The 18501-nt window shown below is 49.8% G+C and overlaps 1 protein-coding gene across 1 annotated transcript in view; it reads right to left on the bottom strand.

Annotated features, from left to right (window-relative positions):
* LOC134983168 (oocyte zinc finger protein XlCOF8.4-like) overlaps window positions 1-18211 on the bottom strand; it is a 30083-nt gene extending 11872 nt beyond the window's left edge. Inside the window, exons 1-5 of the mRNA XM_063948929.1 lie at window positions 18106-18211; window positions 6438-6629; window positions 5974-6094; window positions 5756-5856; window positions 4356-4464 (exon numbers count right to left, since the gene is read on the bottom strand). Of these exons, the coding sequence (XP_063804999.1) occupies window positions 4356-4464; window positions 5756-5856; window positions 5974-6094; window positions 6438-6629; window positions 18106-18180 (598 nt within the window). The 5' untranslated portion in view covers window positions 18181-18211. The remainder of the gene's footprint in view (window positions 1-4355; window positions 4465-5755; window positions 5857-5973; window positions 6095-6437; window positions 6630-18105) is intronic.
* Between the last annotated feature and the right edge of the window lie 290 nt (window positions 18212-18501).

The raw sequence follows: 18501 nt of genomic DNA, 5'->3' as shown, positions 1-18501 counted from the left end.
AGGGGGAGAGCAGGAGTATAATAGAGGCTGATGGCTCCTGATGTATGAGATACACCAGAGAGTGTGGGGAGGAGACTGGTCAGATCTCTGGGCTGGTAACACACAGTGACATGATGTGAGGGGGAGAGCAGGAGCATAATAGGGGCTGATGGATCCTGATGTATGAGATACACCAGAGAGTGTGAGGAGGAGACTGGTTAGATCTCTGGGCTGGTAACACACAGTGACATGATGTGAGGGGGAGAGCAGGAGTCTAATAGGGGCTGATGGCTCCTGAAGTATGAGATACACCAGAGAGTGTGGGGAGGAGACTGGTCAGATCTCTGGGCTGGTAACACACAGTGACATGATGTCAGGGGGAGAGCAGGAGTATAATAGGGGCTGATGGCTCCTGATGTATGAGATACACCAGAGAGTGTGGGGAGGAGACTGGTTAGATCTCTGGGCTGGTAACACACAGTGACATGATGTGAGGGGGAGAGCAGGAGTCTAATAGGGGCTGATGGCTGCTGATGTATGAGATACACCAGAGAGTGTGGGGAGGAGACTGGTCAGACCTCTGGGCTGGTAACACACAGTGACATGATTTGAGGGGGAGAGCAGGAGTATAATAGGGGCTGATGGCTCCTGATGTATGAGATACACCAGAGAGTGTGGGGAGGAGACTGGTCAGATCTCTGGGCTGGTAACACACAGTGACATGATGGTAGAGGGAGAGAAGGAGTATAATAGGGGCTGATGGCTCCTGATGTACGAGATACACCAGAGAGTGTGGAGAGGAGACTGGTCAGATCTCTGGGCTGGTAACACACAGTGACATGATGTGAGGGGGAGAGCAGGAGTATAATAGAGGCTGATGGCTCCTGATGTATGAGATACACCAGAGAGTGTGGGGAGGAGACTGGTCAGATCTCTGGGCTGGTAACACACAGTGACATGATGTCAGGGGGAGAGCAGGAGTATAATAGGGGCTGATGGCTCCTGATGTATGAGATACACCAGAGAGTGTGGGGAGGAGACTGGTCAGATCTCTGGGCTGGTAACACACAGTGACATGATGGTAGAGGGAGAGAAGGAGTATAATAGGGGCTGATGGCTCCTGATGTATGAGATACACCAGAGAGTGTGGGGAGGAGACTGGTCAGATCTCTGGGCTGGTAACACACAGTGACATGATGTGAGGGGGAGAGCAGGAGTATAATAGGGGCTGATGGCTCCTGATGTATGAGATACACCAGAGAGTGTGGGGAGGAGACTGGTCAGATCTCTGGGCTGGTAACACACAGTGACATGATGGTAGAGGGAGAGAAGGAGTATAATAGAGGCTGATGGCTCCTGATGTACGAGATACACCAGATAGTGTGGAGAGGAGACTGGTCAGATCTCTGGGCTGGTAACACACAGTGACATGATGTGAGGGGGAGAGCAGGAGTATAATAGAGGCTGATGGCTCCTGATGTATGAGATACACCAGAGAATGTGGGGAGGAGACTGGTCAGATCTCTGGGCTCGTAACACACAGTGACATGATGTGAGGGGGAGAGCAGGAGTATAATAGAGGCTGATGGCTCCTGATGTATGAGATACACCAGAGAGTGTGGGGAGGAGACTGGTCAGATCTCTGGGCTGGTAACACACAGTGACATGATGTCAGGGGGAGAGCAGGAGTATAATAGGGGCTGATGGCTCCTGATGTATGAGATACACCAGAGAGTGTGGGGAGGAGACTGGTCAGATCTCTGGGCTGGTAACACACAGTGACATGATGGTAGAGGGAGAGAAGGAGTATAATAGGGGCTGATGGCTCCTGATGTATGAGATACACCAGAGAGTGTGGGGAGGAGACTGGTCAGATCTCTGGGCTGGTAACACACAGTGACATGATGTGAGGGGGAGAGCAGGAGCATAATAGGGGCTGATGGATCCTGATGTATGAGATACACCAGAGAGTGTGAGGAGGAGACTGGTTAGATCTCTGGGCTGGTAACACACAGTGACATGATGTGAGGGGAAGAGCAGGCGTATAATAGAGGCTGATGGCTCCTGATGTATGAGATACACCAGAGAGTGTGGGGAGGAGACTGGTCATATCTCTGGGCTGGTAACACACAGTGACATGATGTCAGGGGGAGAGCAGGAGTATAATAGGGGCTGATGGCTCCTGATGTATGAGATACACCAGAGAGTGTGGGGAGGAGACTGGTCAGATCTCTGGGCTGGTAACACACAGTGACATGATGTCAGGGTGAGAGCAGGGGTATAATAGGGGCTGATGGCTCCTGATGTATGAGATACACCAGAGAGTGTGGGGAGGAGACTGGTCAGACCTCTGGGCTGGTAACACACAGTGACATGATGTCAGGGGGAGAGCAGGAGTATAATAGGGGCTGATGTCTCCTGATGTATGAGATACACCAGAGAGTGTGGGGAGGAGACTGGTCAGATCTCTGGGCTGGTAACACACAGTGACATGATGGTAGAGGGAGAGAAGGAGTATAATAGGGGCTGATGGCTCCTGATGTATGATACACACCAGAGAGTGTGGGGAGGAGACTGGTCAGATCCCTGGGCTGGTAACACACATTGACATGATGTGAGGGGGAGAGCAGGAGTATAATAGGGGCTGATGGCTCCTGATGTATGAGATACACCAGAGAGTGTGGGGAGGAGACTGGTCAGATCTCTGGGCTGGTAACACACAGTGACATGATGTGAGGGGGAGAGCAGGAGCATAATAGGGGCTGATGGATCCTGATGTATGAGATACACCAGAGAGTGAGGGGAGGAGACTGGTCAGATCTCTGGGCTGGTAACACACAATGACATGATGTGAGGGTGATAGCAGGAGTATAATAGGGGCTGATGTCTCCTGATGCATGAGATACACCAGAGAGTGTTTGGAGGAGACTGGTCAGACCTCTGGGCTGGTAACACACAGTGACATGATGTGAGGGGGAGAGCAGGAGTATAATAGGGGCTGATGGCTCCTGATGTATGATACACACCAGAGAGTGTGGGGAGGAGACTGGTCAGATCCCTGGGCTGGTAACACACATTGACATGATGTGAGGGGGAGAGCAGGAGTATAATAGGGGCTGATGGCTCCTGATGTATGAGATACACCAGAGAGTGTGGGGAGGAGACTGGTCAGATCTCTGGGCTGGTAACACACAGTGACATGATGTGAGGGGGAGAGCAGGAGCATAATAGGGGCTGATGGATCCTGATGTATGAGATACACCAGAGAGTGAGGGGAGGAGACTGGTCAGATCTCTGGGCTGGTAACACACAATGACATGATGTGAGGGTGATAGCAGGAGTATAATAGGGGCTGATGGCTCCTGATGTATGAGATACACCAGAGAGTGTGGGGAGGAGACTGGTCAGATCTCTGGGCTGGTAACACACAGTGACATGATGTGAGGGGGAGAGCAGGAGTCTAATAGGGGCTGATGGCTCCTGATGTATGAGATACACCAGAGAGTGTGGGGAGGAGACTGGTCAGATCTCTGGGCTGGTAACACACAGTGACATGATGTCAGGGGGAGAGCAGGAGTATAATAGGGGCTGATGGCTCCTGATGTATGAGATACACCAGAGAGTGTGGGGAGGAGACTGGTTAGATCTCTGGGCTGGTAACACACAGTGACATGATGTGAGGGGGAGAGCAGGAGTATAATAGGGGCTGATGGCTCCTGATGTATGAGATACACCAGAGAGTGTGTGCAGGAGACTGGTCAGATCTCTGGGCTGGTAACACACAGTGACATGATGTGAGGGGGAGAGCAGGAGTATAATAGGGGCTGATGGCTCCTGATGTATGAGATACACCAGAGAGTGTGGGGAGGAGACTGGTCAGATCTCTGGGCTGGTAACACACAGTGACATGATGTGAGGGGGAGAGCAGGAGTATAATAGGGGATGATGGCTCCTGATGTATGAGATACACCAGAGAGTGAGGGGAGGAGACTGGTCAGATCTCTGGACTGGTAACACACAGTGACATGATGTGAGGGGGAGAGCAGGAGTATAATAGGGGCTGATGGCTCCTGATGTATGAGATACACCAGAGAGTGTGGGGAGGAGACTGGTCAGATCTCTGGGCTGGTAACACACAGTGACATGATGTGGGGGGGGGGGAGCAGGAGTATAATAGGGGCTGATGGCTCCTGATGTATGAGATACACCAGAGAGTGTGGGGAGGAGACTGGTCAGATCTCTGGGCTGGTAACACACAGTGACATGATGTGGGGGGGGGGGAGCAGGAGTATAATAGGGGATGATGGCTCCTGATGTATGACAGAGTGACAGAACAAGGAGAATATGTGACTCTGTACTTAGTGATTATTACTCACCTGTGCTGATACCTGTAGGGATTTCCTCCTCCTTACACTGCTGATCACCTCTCACATACGTCTCCTCTTCCTCTTTTATATCTTCTACTTTAATAATCAGATCTTTCCTCTAAAATTGTAAATATGACAATGTAATAATTCCTGAGTTAAAGAACAGAGATCATACAGATAAATATCAGTGTATAATATCAGACCCACAAAGCTTCTCTATAGATGCTATATTGCAGGATGCCTCTGGTACCTAGGGGATATGAAGTAAGTACCCAGTATTATACATTTAATGACCATACTACACTGGGGAACGGACAGGATAGAGCCGGACTGAAATGGGTATAAATGTGCAATTCATTGTCATAGTGACTGTTGTAGTGATTTTAGAGAAAACAAAAGAAAGGAATAAAGAGAGTTATGGTAGATTTACCTTTGTTAACTCTCTTTCTTCGAGGTCCAAAGTTTCCACAGGGATAACAAACGGGGTTATAGGTGGTAGGATCTGCTCCTGGGCACCGTACAGTCCCTCTCCCTATAACCCCGCCCCCATGCTCAGGCAGGTCAGTTTTGGTAACAAGTCCAAAGCAGGAAGAGGATGAAGAGAGAAGAAAGACATGTAACACAGAAGAACGCATTCTCAACAGTCAAGAGAAGAGAACCAGTTGACCAAAGCCGCAAACCCAGAGAGGCCAGGTGTGTCAGGTTAGGCTACCTGTGGACCCTATGGACCTCGAAGAAAGAGAGTTAACAAAAGGTTGGTCTACTATAAATCTCCTTTTTTTTGGGTTCCATAGGGATACACAGGGATAACATCAGGGATGTCCTAAAGCAGTACTTCAAGGGTGGGTACGCTCCTGAGTGGATAGTAGAATCTGGCGCCAAACGAAGCATCCAGGGAGGCAAATGTATCAAAGGCACTGAACCTAAGAAAAGTGTGGATGAAAGACCATGTAGCTGCCTTGTACAAGTTCAGCAGACGCTCCATGGTGTGCCGCCCATGACGGTCCCACAGACCGAGTAGAATGGGCAGAGATAGAAGCTGTGTTTACTGCAGCGCAAACAGAATGTTCACGTTTATTATAAATTTACTACCTAGTTTTATAGGGTTCACTAGTCGTAGGCAGGGTACAATGCGTTTTTCAGGGACGGCCGGTGTAGCAATATATATAGGTATATCCTGCATTTCCCTACATGGTGTCAGCAGCGTGGTCGTCTCATCTGACATACAGCACATCAGATGATACGATGACGCTGATAAAGCAAGTGCTTGTGCGATTGAGCATACACAATGAGCGATATGGACGATATATTGTTCGTATTCCAATATATCGCCTAATGTGTAACCTGCCTTAGGAAGGGATGAGAAATAACACATTTTGGCAATGGGCAACACCTTCAGTTCCACCTACCTGATCCCCCTCTATATAGATACTGTGATTCTCCTCTGTATGATCCTGGGAATAAAGAGGACGGGGACATCTCTCTGGGGTATTCCTGTTACTGGCCCCATCTGTAGGAGACACACAGTGACTGAGTACATTGTATATATGTGATTATCAGATGATGTGTATCTAGGTGGCCCCCATAGCTGCTCTCTCCATAACACTACATGACAGTCTCCTCTTACCCAGTGATGTGAGGGGCCGGTGATTCTCCATCATGTCCTTGTACAGGCCCCTGTGTTCCTCTATATACTCCCACTCCTCCATGGAGAAATAGACAGTGACATCCTCACACCTTATAGGAACCTGACACACACAATGATACAGTCATCACCCAGACACATCCCCTGGTGTTACTGTATAATGCCCCATTCCCATCAGTCACCTCTCCAGTCATCACCAAGACACATCCCCTGGTGTTACTGTATAATGTCCCATTCCCAGCAGTCACCTCTCCAATCATCACCCAGACACATCCCCCGGTGTTACTGTATAATGTCCCATTCCCAGCAGTCACCTCTCCAGTCATCACCCGGACACATCTCCTGGTGTTACTGTATAATGCCCCATTCCCAGCAGTCACCTCTCCAGTCATCACCCAGACACATCCCCTGGTGTTACTGTATAATGTCCCATTCCCAGCAGTCACCTCTCCAGTCAGCAGCTGAATGATCTTGTTGGTGAGTTCCAGGATCTTCTGGTCATTGTGTTTTCCATGTATCAGTGAATGAGGTGGAGGCACCAGGATGGGGATCTGGGACCTGCTCAGTCCTCCTGACACACGGGGACGGCTTCTGGGTGTCACGGGTTCACCAGATGCATTATTTATTAATGTATGATCCTGGGTATTGAGAGAGACACCATTATATATCACTATATATTACAAAAAAAACCTTCACATCTCCAGTTAGGTCCTGATGTTAGTAAATAAGAATTTACTTACCGATAATTCTATTTCTCGTAGTCCGTAGTGGATGCTGGGACTCCGTAAGGACCATGGGGAATAGCGGCTCCACAGGAGACTGGGCACAAAAGTAAAAGCTTTATGACTACCTGGTGTGCACTGGCTCCTCCCCCTATGACCCTCCTCCAAGCCTCAGTTAGGACACTGTGCCCGGACGAGCGTACATAATAAGGAAGGATTTTGAATCCCGGGTAAGACTCATACCAGCCACACCAATCACACCGTACAACTTGTGATCTGAACCCAGTTAACAGTATGATAAACGTAGGAGCCTCTGAAAAGATGGCTCACAACAATAAACAACACGATTTTTTGTAACAATAACTATATACAAGTATTGCAGACAATCCGCACTTGGGATGGGCGCCCAGCATCCACTACGGACTACGAGAAATAGAATTATCGGTAAGTAAATTCTTATTTTCTCTGACGTCCTAGTGGATGCTGGGGACTCCGTAAGGACCATGGGGATTATACCAAAGCTCCCAAACGGGCGGGAGAGTGCGGATGACTCTGCAGCACCGAATGAGAGAACTCCAGGTCCTCCTCAGCCAGGGTATCGAATTTGTAAAATTTAGCAAACGTGTTTGCCCCTGACCAAGTAGCTGCTCGGCAAAGTTGTAAAGCCGAGACCCCTCGGGCAGCCGCCCAAGATGAGCCCACTTTCCTTGTGGAATGGGCTTTAACAGATTTTGGCTGTGGCAGGCCTGCCACAGAATGTGCAAGCTGAATTGTACTACAAATCCAACGAGCAATCGTCTGCTTAGAAGCAGGAGCACCCAGCTTTTTGGGTGCATACAGGATAAACAGCGAGTCCGATTTTCTGACTCCAGCCGTCCTGGAAACATATATTTTCAGGGCCCTGACTACGTCAAGCAACTTGGAGTCCTCCAAGTCCCTAGTAGCCGCAGGTACCACAATAGGCTGGTTCATGTGAAACGCTGAAACCACCTTAGGGAGAAATTGAGGACGAGTCCTCAATTCTGCCCTGTCTGAATGAAAAATTAGGTAAGGGCTTTTATATGATAAAGCCGCCAATTCTGAGACACGCCTGGCTGACGCCAGGGCTAACAGCATGACCACCTTCCATGTGAGATATCTTAATTCCACAGTGGTGAGTGGTTCAAACCAATGTGATTTTAGGAACCCTAAAACTACATTGAGATCCCAAGGTGCCACTGGAGGCACAAAAGGAGGCTGTATATGCAGTACCCCCTTGACAAACGTCTGAACTTCAGGCACTGAAGCCAGTTCTTTCTGGAAGAAGATCGACAGGGCCGAAATTTGAACCTTAATGGATCCTAATTTTAGGCCCATAGACAGTCCTGCTTGCAGGAAATGTAGGAAACGACCCAGTTGAAATTCCTCTGTAGGGGCCTTCTTGGCCTCACACCACGCAACATATTTCCGCCAAATGCGGTGATAATGTTTTGCGGTTACATCCTTCCTGGCTTTGATCAGGGTAGGGATGACTTCATCTGGAATGCCTTTTTCCTTCAGGATCCGGCGTTCAACCGCCATGCCGTCAAACGCAGCCGCGGTAAGTCTTGGAACAGACAAGGTCCCTGCTGGAGCAGGTCCTTTCTTAGAGGTAGAGGCCACGGGTCCTCCGTGAGCATCTCTTGCAGTTCCGGGTACCAAGTTCTTCTTGGCCAATCCGGAGCCACGAGTATAGTTCTTACTCCTCTCCTTCTTATGATTCTCAGTACTTTGGGTATGAGAGGCAGAGGAGGGAACACATACATTGACTGGTACACCCACGGTGTTACCAGAGCGTCCACCGCTATTGCCTGAGGGTCCCTTGACCTGGCGCAATATCTGTCCAGTTTTTTGTTGAGACGGGACACCATCATGTCCACCTTTGGTTTTTCCCAACGGTTTACAATCACTTGGAAGACTTCTGGGTGAAGTCCCCACTCCCCCGGGTGGAGGTCGTGTCTGCTGAGGAAGTCTGCTTCCCAGTTGTCCACTCCCGGAATGAACACTGCTGACAGTGCTATCACATGATTTTCCGCCCAGCGGAGAATCCTTGCAGCTTCTGCCATTGCCCTCCTGCTTCTTGTGCCGCCCTGTCTGTTTACGTGGGCGACAGCCGTGATGTTGTCCGACTGGATCAATACCGGTTGACCCTGAAGCAGAGGCCTTGCTTGACTTAGGGCATTGTAAATGGCCCTTAGTTCCAGGATATTTATGTGAAGAGACGTTTCCATGCTTGACCACAAGCCCTGGAAATTTCTTCCCTGTGTGACTGCTCCCCAGCCTCTCAGGCTGGCATCCGTGGTCACCAGCATCCAATCCTGAATGCCGAATCTGCGTCCCTCTAGAAAATGAGCACTCTGTAACCACCACAGGAGAGATACCCTTGTCCTTGGAGATAGGGTTATCCGCTGATGCATCTGAAGATGCGATCCGGACCATTTGTCCAGCAGATCCCACTGAAAAGTTCTTGCATGGAATCTTCCGAATGGAATCGCTTCGTAAGAAGCCACCATTTTTCCCAAGACTCTCGTGCATTGATGCACTGACACTTGGCCTGGTTTTAGGAGGTTCCTGACTAGCTCGGATAACTACCTGGCCTTCTCCTCCGGGAGAAACACCTTTTTCTGGACTGTGTCCAGAATCATCCCTAGCAACAGTAGACGTGTTGTTGGAATCAGCTGTGATTTTGGGATATTTAGAATCCACCCGTGCTGACGTAGCACTACCTGAGATAGTGCTACTCCGACCTCTAACTGTTCCCTGGACCTTGCCCTTATCAGGAGATCGTCCCAGTAAGGGATAATTAAGACGCCTTTTCTTCGAAGAAGAATCATCATTTCGGCCATTACCTTGGTAAAGACCCGGGGTGCCGTGGACAATCCAAACGGCAGCGTCTGAAACTGATAATGACAGTTTTGTACCACAAACCTGAGGTACCCTTGGTGAGAAGGGAAGATTGGGACATGGAGATAAGCATCTTTGATGTCCAGAGATACCATATAGTCCCCTTCTTCCAGGTTCGCTATCACTGCTCTGAGTGACTCCATCTTGAATTTGAACCTTTTTCAAGGATTTTAGATTTAAAATTGGTCTCACCGAGCCGTCCGGCTTCGGTACCACAAACAGCGTGGAATAATACCCCTTTCCCTGTTGCAGGAGGGGTACCTTGATTATCACCTGCTGGGAATACAACTTGTGAATAGCTTCCAATACTGCCTCCCTGTCGGAGGGAGACGTTGGTAGAGCAGACTTCAGGAACCGGCGAGGGAGAGACGTCTCGAATTCCAATTTGTACCCCTGTGATACTACCTGCAGGATCCAGGGGTCCACTTGCGAGTGAGCCCACTGCGCGTTGAAATTTTTGAGACGGGCCCCCACCGTGCCTGAGTCCGCTTGTAAAGCCCCAGCGTCATGCTGAAGACTTGGCAGAAGCGGGGGAGGGCTTCTGCTCCTGGGAAGAGGCTGCCTGGTGCAGTCTTTTTCCTCTTCCTCTGCCCCGGGGCAGAAATGAGTGGCCTTTTGCCCGCTTGCCCTTATGGGGACGAAAGGACTGAGTTTGAAAAGACGGTGTCTTTTTCTGCTGAGAGGTGACCTGGGGTAAAAAGGTGGATTTTCCAGCCGTTGCCGTGGCCACCAGGTCCGACAGACCGACCCCAAATAACTCCTCCCCTTTATACGGCAATACTTCCATATGTCATTTGGAATCCGCATCACCTGACCACTGTCGCGTCCATAACGCTCTTCTGGCAGAAATGGACATCGCACTCACTCTTGATGCCAGGGTGCAAATATCCCTCTGTGCATCTCGCATATATAGTAATGCATCCTTTAAATGCTCTATAGTTAATAATATACTGTCCCTATCCAGGGTATCAATATTTTCAGTCAGGGAATCCGACCAAGCCACTCCAGCGCTGCACATCCAGGCTGAGGCGATTGCTGGTCGCAGTATAACACCAGTATGTGTGTATATACCTTTTAAGATATTTTCCAGCCTTCTATCAGCTGGTTCTTTGAGGGCGGCCGTATCAGGAGACGGTAACGCCACTTGTTTTGATAAGCGTGTGAGCGCCTTATCTACCCTAGGGGGTGTTTCCCAACGCGCCCTAACCTCTGGCGGGAAAGGATATAGTGCCAATAATTTATTAGAAATCAGCAGTTTTTTATCGGGGGAAACCCAAGCTTTATCACACACCTCATTTAATTCATCTGATTCAAGAAAAAATAAGATTTTACTTACCGATAAATCTATTTCTAGTGGATGCTGGGACTCCGTAAGGACCATGGGGAATAGCGGCTCCGCAGGAGACAGGGCACAAGAATAAAAGCTTTAGGATCAGGTGGTGTGCACTGGCTCCTCCCCCTATGACCCTCCTCCAAGCCTCAGTTAGGATACTGTGCCCGGACGAGCGTACATAATAAGGAAGGATATTGAATCCCGGGTAAGACTCATACCAGCCACACCAATCACACCGTACAACTTGTGATCTGAACCCAGTTAACAGTATGATAACAACGAAGGAGCCTCTGAAAAGATGGCTCACAACAAGAATAACCCGAATTTTGTAACAATAACTATATACAAGTATTGCAGACAATCCGCACTTGGATGGGCGCCCAGCATCCACTACGGACTACGAGAAATAGATTTATCGGTAAGTAAAATCTTATTTTCTCTGATGTCCTAGTGGATGCTGGGACTCCGTAAGGACCATGGGGATTATACCAAAGCTCCCAAACGGGTGGGAGAGTGCGGATGACTCTGCAGCACCGAATGAGAGAATTCCAGGTCCTCCTCAGCCAGGGTATCAAATTTGTAGAATTTAGCAAATGTGTTTGCTCCTGACCAAGTAGCTGCTCGGCAAAGTTGTAAAGCCGAGACCCCTCGGGCAGCCGCCCAAGATGAGCCCACTTTCCTTGTAGAATGGGCTTTAACAGATTTTGGCTGTGGCAGGCCTGCCACAGAATGTGCAAGCTGAATTGTATTACAAATCCAACGAGCAATCGTCTGCTTAGAAGCAGGAGCACCCAGCCTGTTGGGTGCATACAGGATAAACAGCGAGTCAGATTTTCTGACTCCAGCCATCCTGGAAACATATATTTTCAGGGCCCTGACTACGTCAAGCAACTTGGAGTCCTCCAAGTCCCTGGTAGCCGCAGGTACCACAATAGGTTGGTTCATGTGAAACGCAGAAACCACCTTAGGGAGAAATTGAGGACGAGTCCTCAATTCTGCCCTGTCTGAATGAAAAATTAAGTAAGGGCTTTTATATGATAAAGCTGCCAATTCTGACACACGCCTGGCTGAAGCCAGGGCTAACAGCATCGTCACCTTCCATGTGAGATATTTTAAGTCCACAGTGGTGAGTGGTTCAAACCAATGTGACTTTAGGAAACTCAAAACAACCTTGAGATCCCAAGGTGCCACTGGAGGCACAAAAGGAGGCTGTATATGCAGCACCCCTTTTACAAATGTCTGAACTTCAGGCACTGAAGCCAGTTCTTTCTGGAAGAAAATCGACAGGGCCGAAATTTGAACCTTAATGGACCCTAATTTTAGACCCATAGACAGTCCTGTTTGCAGGAAATGGAGGAAACGACCCAGTTGAAATTCCTCTGTAGGGGCCTTCTTGGCCTCACACCACGCAACATATTTTCGCCAAATGCGGTGATAATGCTTTGCGGTTACATCCTTCCTGGCGTTGATCAGGGTAGGAATGACTTCATCTGGAATGCCTTTTTCCTTCAGGATCCGGCGTTCAACCGCCATGCCGTCAAACGCAGCCGCAGTAAGTCTTGGAACAGACAAGGCCCCTGCTGGAGCAGGTCCTTTCTTAGAGGTAGAGGCCATGGGTCTTCCGTGAGCATCTCTTGAAGTTCCGGGTACCAAGTCCTTCTTGGCCAATCCGGAACCACGAGTATAGTTCTTACTCCTCTCTTTCTTATGATTCTCAGTACTTTTGGTATGAGAGGCAGAGGAGGGAACACATACACTGACTGATACACCCACGGTGTTACCAGAGCGTCCACCGCTATCGCCTGAGGGTCCCTTGACCTGGCGAAATATCTGTCTAGTTTTTTGTTTAGACGGGACGCCATCATGTCCACCTTTGGTTTTTCCCAACGCTTTACAATCAGGTGGAAGACTTCTGGGTGAAGTCCCCACTCTCCCGGGTGAAGGTCGTGTCTGCTGAGGAAGTCTGCTTCCCAGTTGTCCACTCCCGGAATAAACACTGCCGACAGTGCTATCACATGATTTTCCGCCCAGCAAAGAATCCTTGCAGTTTCTGCCATTGCCCTCCTGCTTCTCGTGCCGCCCTGTCTGTTTACGTGGGCGACTGACGTGATGTTGTCCGATTGGATCAATACCGCCTGACCCTGAAGCAGGGGTTTCGCTTGACTTAGGGCATTGTAAATGGCCCTTAGTTCCAGAATGTTTATATGAAGAGATGTTTCCATGCTTGACCACAAGCCCTGGAAATTTCTTCCCTGTGTGACTGCCCCCCAGCCTCTCAGGCTGGCATCCGTGGTCACCAGGATCCAATCCTGAATGCCAAATCTGCGGCCCTCTAGTAGATGAGCACTCTGCAGCCACCACAGAAGAGACACCCTTGTCCTTGGTGGGTTCACTACGGCTGGCCGGCGGTCGGGCTCCCGGCGCCCAGCATACCGGCGCCGGAAGCCCGACCGCCGGCTGACCGACAGTGTGGCGAGCGCAAATGAGCCCCTTGCGGGCTCGCTGCGCTCGCCACGCTACGGGCACGGTGGCGCGCTACGCGCGCCACACTATTTTATTCTCCCTCTATGGGGGTCGTGGACCCCCACGAGGGAAAATAAGTGTCGGTATGCCGGCGGTCGGGCTCCCGGCGCCGGTATACTGAGCGCCGGGAGCCCGACCGCCGGCATACAGAATGCCACCCGTCCTTGGTGACAGGGTTATCCGCTGATGCATCTGAAGATGCGATCCGGACCATTTGTCCAGTAAATCCCACTGAAACGTTCTTGCATGGAATCTTCTGAATGGAATCGCTTCGTAAGAAGCCACCATTTTTCCCAGGACCCTCGTGCACTGATGCACTGACACCTGGCCTGGTTTTAGGAGGTTCCTGACTAGCTCGGATAACTCCCTGGCTTTCTCCTCCGGGAGAAACACCTTCTTCTGGACTGTGTCCAGAATCATTCCTAGGAACAGTAGACGTGTCGTTGGAATCAGCTGCGATTTTGGAATATTTAGGATCCACCCGTGCTGACGTAACACTACCTGGGATAGTGCTACTCCGACTTCTAACTGTTCCCTGGATCTTGCCCTTATCAGGAGATCGTCCAAGTAAGGGATAATTAATATGCCTTTTCTTCGAAGAAGAATCATCATTTCGGCCATTACCTTGGTAAAGACTCGAGGTGCCGTGGACAACCCAAACGGCAGCGTCTGAAACTGATAATGACAGTTTTGTACTACAAACCTGAGGTACCCTTGGTGAGAAGGGTAGATTGGGACGTGGAGATAAGCATCCTTGATGTCCAGGGACACCATATAATCCCCTTCTTCCAGGTTCGCTATCACTGCTCTGAGTGACTCCATCTTGAATTTGAACCTTTTTATGTAAGTGTTCAAGGATTTCAGATTTAAAATTGGTCTCACCGAGCCGTCCGGCTTCGGTACCACAAACAGTGTGGAATAATACCCCTTTCCCTGTTGTAGGAGGGGTACCTTGATTATCACCTGCTGGGAATACAGCTTGTGAATGGCTTCCAAAACTGCCTCCCTGTCGGAGGGAGACTTTGGTAGAGCAGACTTCAGGAACCGGCGAGGGGGAAACGCCTCGAATTCCAGTTTGTACCCCTGCGATACTACCTGTAGAATCCAGGGGTCCACTTGCGAGTGAGCCCACTGTGCGTTGAAATTCTTGAGACGGGCCCCCACCGTGTCTGTGTCTGCTTGTAAAGCCCCAGCGTCATGCTGAAGACTTGGCAGAAGCAGGGGAGGGCTTCTGCTCTTGGGAAGCGGCTGCATGGTGCAGTCTCTTTCCTCTTCCTCTGCCCCTGGGCAGAAATGAGTGGCCTTTTGCTCTCTTGTACTTATGGGAACGAAAGTACTGATTTTGAAAAGACGGTGTCTTTTTCTGCTGATGTGAAGTGACCTGGGGTAAAAAGGTGGACTTTCCAGCCGTTGCCGTGGCCACCAGGTCCGATAGACCAGCCCCAAATAACTCCTCCCCTTTATACGGCAATACTTCCATATGTCGTTTGGAATCCGCATCTCCTGACCACTGTCGCGTCCATAACGCTCTTCTAGCAGAAATGGACATAGCGCTTACTCTGGATGCCAGGGTGCAAATATCCCTTTGTGCATCACGCATATATAGCAATGCAGCCTTCAAATTCTCTATAGTTAACAATATATTGTCCCTGTCCAGGGTATCAATATTTTCAGTCAGGGAATCCGACCACGCGACTCCAGCACTGCACATCCAGGCTGAGGCGATTGCTGGTCGCAGTATAACACCAGTATGTGTGTATATACTTTTTAGGATATTTTCCAGCCTTCTATCAGCTGGTTCTTTGAGGGTGGCCGTATCAGGAGACGGTAACGCTACTTGTTTAGATAAACGTGTGAGCGCTTTATCTACCCTAGGGGGTGTTTCCCAGCGCGCCCTAACCTCTGGCGGGAAAGGGTATAATGCCAATAATTTATTAGAAATTAGCAGTTTTTTGTCGGGGGAAACCCACGCTTTATCACACACCTCATTTAATTCGTCTGACTCAGGAAAAACTATTGGTAGTTTTTTCACCCCCCACATAATACCCTTCTTTGTGGTACTTGTAGTGTCAGAAATGTTCAATGCCTCCTTCATTGCCGTGATCATGTAACGTGTGGCCCTACTGGACATTACGTTTGTCTCCTCACCGTCGACACTAGACTCAGTATCTGTGTCTGGGTAACGGGCGTTTCAGGACCCACTGAGGTAACGGGCGTTTCAGGGCCCCTGACGGTGTCTGAGACGCCTGGACAGGCACTAACTGATTTGCCGGCTGTCTCATGTCGTCAACAGTTTTTTGCAAGTTGCTGACATTGTCACGTAATTCTTTAAAAACAATCATCCAGTCAGGTGTCGACACCCTAGGGGGTGACATCACTAACACAGGCAATTGCTCCGCCTCCACATCATTTTCTTCCTCAAACATGTCGACACACACGTACCGACACACAGCACACACACAGGGAATGCTCTGTTAGAGGACAGGACCCCACCAGCCCTTTGGAGAGACAGAGGGAGAGTTTGCCAGCACACACCTTAGTCTGAAGACAGGAACGTCTTCTGCCGCCGATTTCACCGGACCTCTTCACTCTTCTGGCTCTGTAAGGGGGCCGGCGGCGCGGCTCCGGTGACCCATCCAGGCTGAACCTGTGATCGTCCCTCTGGAGCTAATGTACAGTAGCCTAAGAAGCCCAATCCACTCTGCACGCAGGTGAGTTCGCTTTTTCTCCCCTTAGTCCCTCGATGCAGTGAGCCTGTTGCCAGCAGGACTCACTGAAAATAAAAAACCTAAAATAAACTTTTATTCCAAGCAGCTCAGGAGAGCCACCTAGCATGCACCCTTCTCGTTCGGGCACAAAAATCTAACTGAGGCTTGGAGGAGGGTCATAGGGGGAGGAGCCAGTGCACACCACCTGATCCTAAAGCTTTTATTCTTGTGCCCTGTCTCCTGCGGAGCCGCTATTCCCCATGGTCCTTACGGAGTCCCAGCATCCACTAGGACGTCAGAGAAACTACTGGTAGTTTTTTCACACCCCACATAATACCCTTTTTTGTGGTACTTGTAGTGTCAGAAATGTTCAACGTGATCATGTAACGTGTGGCCCTACTGGACATTACGTTTGTCTCCTCACCGTCGACACTGGAGTCAGTATCCGTGTCTGGGTCTGTGTCGACCATCTGAGGTAACGGGCGTTTTAGCGTCCCTGACGGTGTCTGAGACGCCTGGACAGGCACTAATTGATTTGCCGGCTGTCTCATGTCGTCAACAGTTTTTTTGCAAAGTGCTGACATTGTCACGTAATTCTTTAAATACGACCATCCAGTCAGGTGTCGACTCCCTAGGGGGTGACATCACTAAAACAGGCAATTGCTCCGCTTCCACATCATTTTCCTCCTCATACATGTCGACACAATCGTACCGACACCCAGCACACACACAGGGAATGCTCTGATAAAGGACAGGACCCCACGAGCCCTTTGGGGAGACAGAGGGAGAGTTTGCCAGCACACACCAGAGCGCTATATCTGTATAGGGATAACCTTATATAAGTGTTTCTCCCTTTTATAGCTGCTGTTTTATATTAGCTGCCAATAGTGCCCCCCCCTCTCTTGTTTTACCCTGTTTCTGTAGTGCAGGACTGCAGGGGAGAGTCAGGGAGCCGTCCTTCCAGCGGAGCTGTGAGGGAAAATGGCGCTTGTGTGCTGAGGAGATAGGCTCCGCCCCCTTCACGGCGGCCTTTTCTCCCGCTTTTTTCAGGAAAACTGGCAGGGGTTAAATGCATCCATATAGCCCAGGAGCTATATGTGATGCATTTCTTTAGCCATATAAGGTTTAAACAGTGTTTTATTGCGTCTCAGGGCGCTCCCCCCCAGCGCCCTGCACCCTCAGTGACCGGAGTGTGAAGTGTGCTGAGAGCAATGGCGCACAGCTGCGGTGCTGTGCGCTACCTTATTTGAAGACAGGAACGTCTTCTGCCGCCGATTTCTCCGGACCTCTTCGCTCTTCTGGCTCTGTAAGGGGGCCGGCGGCGCGGCTCCGGGACCCATCCAGGCTGAACCTGTGATCGTCCCTCTGAAGCTAATGTCCAGTAGCCAAGAAGCCCAATCCACTCTGCACGCAGGTGAGTTCGCTTCTTCTCCCCTTAGTCCCACGATGCAGTGAGCCTGTTGCCAGCAGTACTCACTGAAAATAAAAAAACCTATTTAAACTTTTACTCTAAGCAGCTCAGGAGAGCCACCTAGCATGCACCCTTCTCGTTCGGGCACAAAAATCTAACAGAGGCTTGGAGGAGGGTCATAGGGGGAGGAGCCAGTGCACACCAGCTAGTCATAAAGCTTTTACTTTTGTGCCCAGTCTCCTGCTGAGCCGCTATTCCCCATGGTCCTTACGGAGTCCCAGCATCCACTAGGACGTCAGAGAAATAGAGATAAGTGTGAAGTCACTGTGATGCTCCCAGACTCCCTCACCTCCCCAGTCAGGTCCCTGTGTTAGTAATAGAGATAAAAGTGGTGTCACTGTAACGCTCCCAGACTCCCTCACCTCCCCAGTCAGGTCCCTGTGTTAGTTATAGAGATAAGAGTGATGTCACTGTGACGCTCCTAGACACCCTCACCTCCCCAGTCAGCAGGTAGATGATCTCCAGGGTCAGGTGTAATATCCTCTCAGTCATGTGATGTCCGTCCATCATCAGGGATACAGATGAGCTACACAGGACAGTATACCCTGCACATAGGGCAGAAATTGATAATCAATAACAGAGATAAAGACTGATTTCTTACTGGTCTACACCAATTTTATTTAACTTCATGACCATTTGAGCAGTCAATCTACGATGCACATACAGCCATACAGACCACGCATAGACAGACTTCCCACCCACTCCGGACACAGACATGCACTGTGAATAAAGTATATTGCCCAGCTTATTATTATTATTATATGGATGTGATGCTGCCAGGTGGATTGCCCTCTCTGCTGTAATGAACATTCCTAAGTTTTGTAGCAAAAA

Source organism: Pseudophryne corroboree (genome assembly GCF_028390025.1).
Source record: "Pseudophryne corroboree isolate aPseCor3 chromosome 3 unlocalized genomic scaffold, aPseCor3.hap2 SUPER_3_unloc_1, whole genome shotgun sequence".
Classification (NCBI taxonomy): Eukaryota; Metazoa; Chordata; class Amphibia; order Anura; family Myobatrachidae; genus Pseudophryne; species Pseudophryne corroboree.
This window is presented reverse-complemented; position numbering and strand designations above follow the sequence as displayed.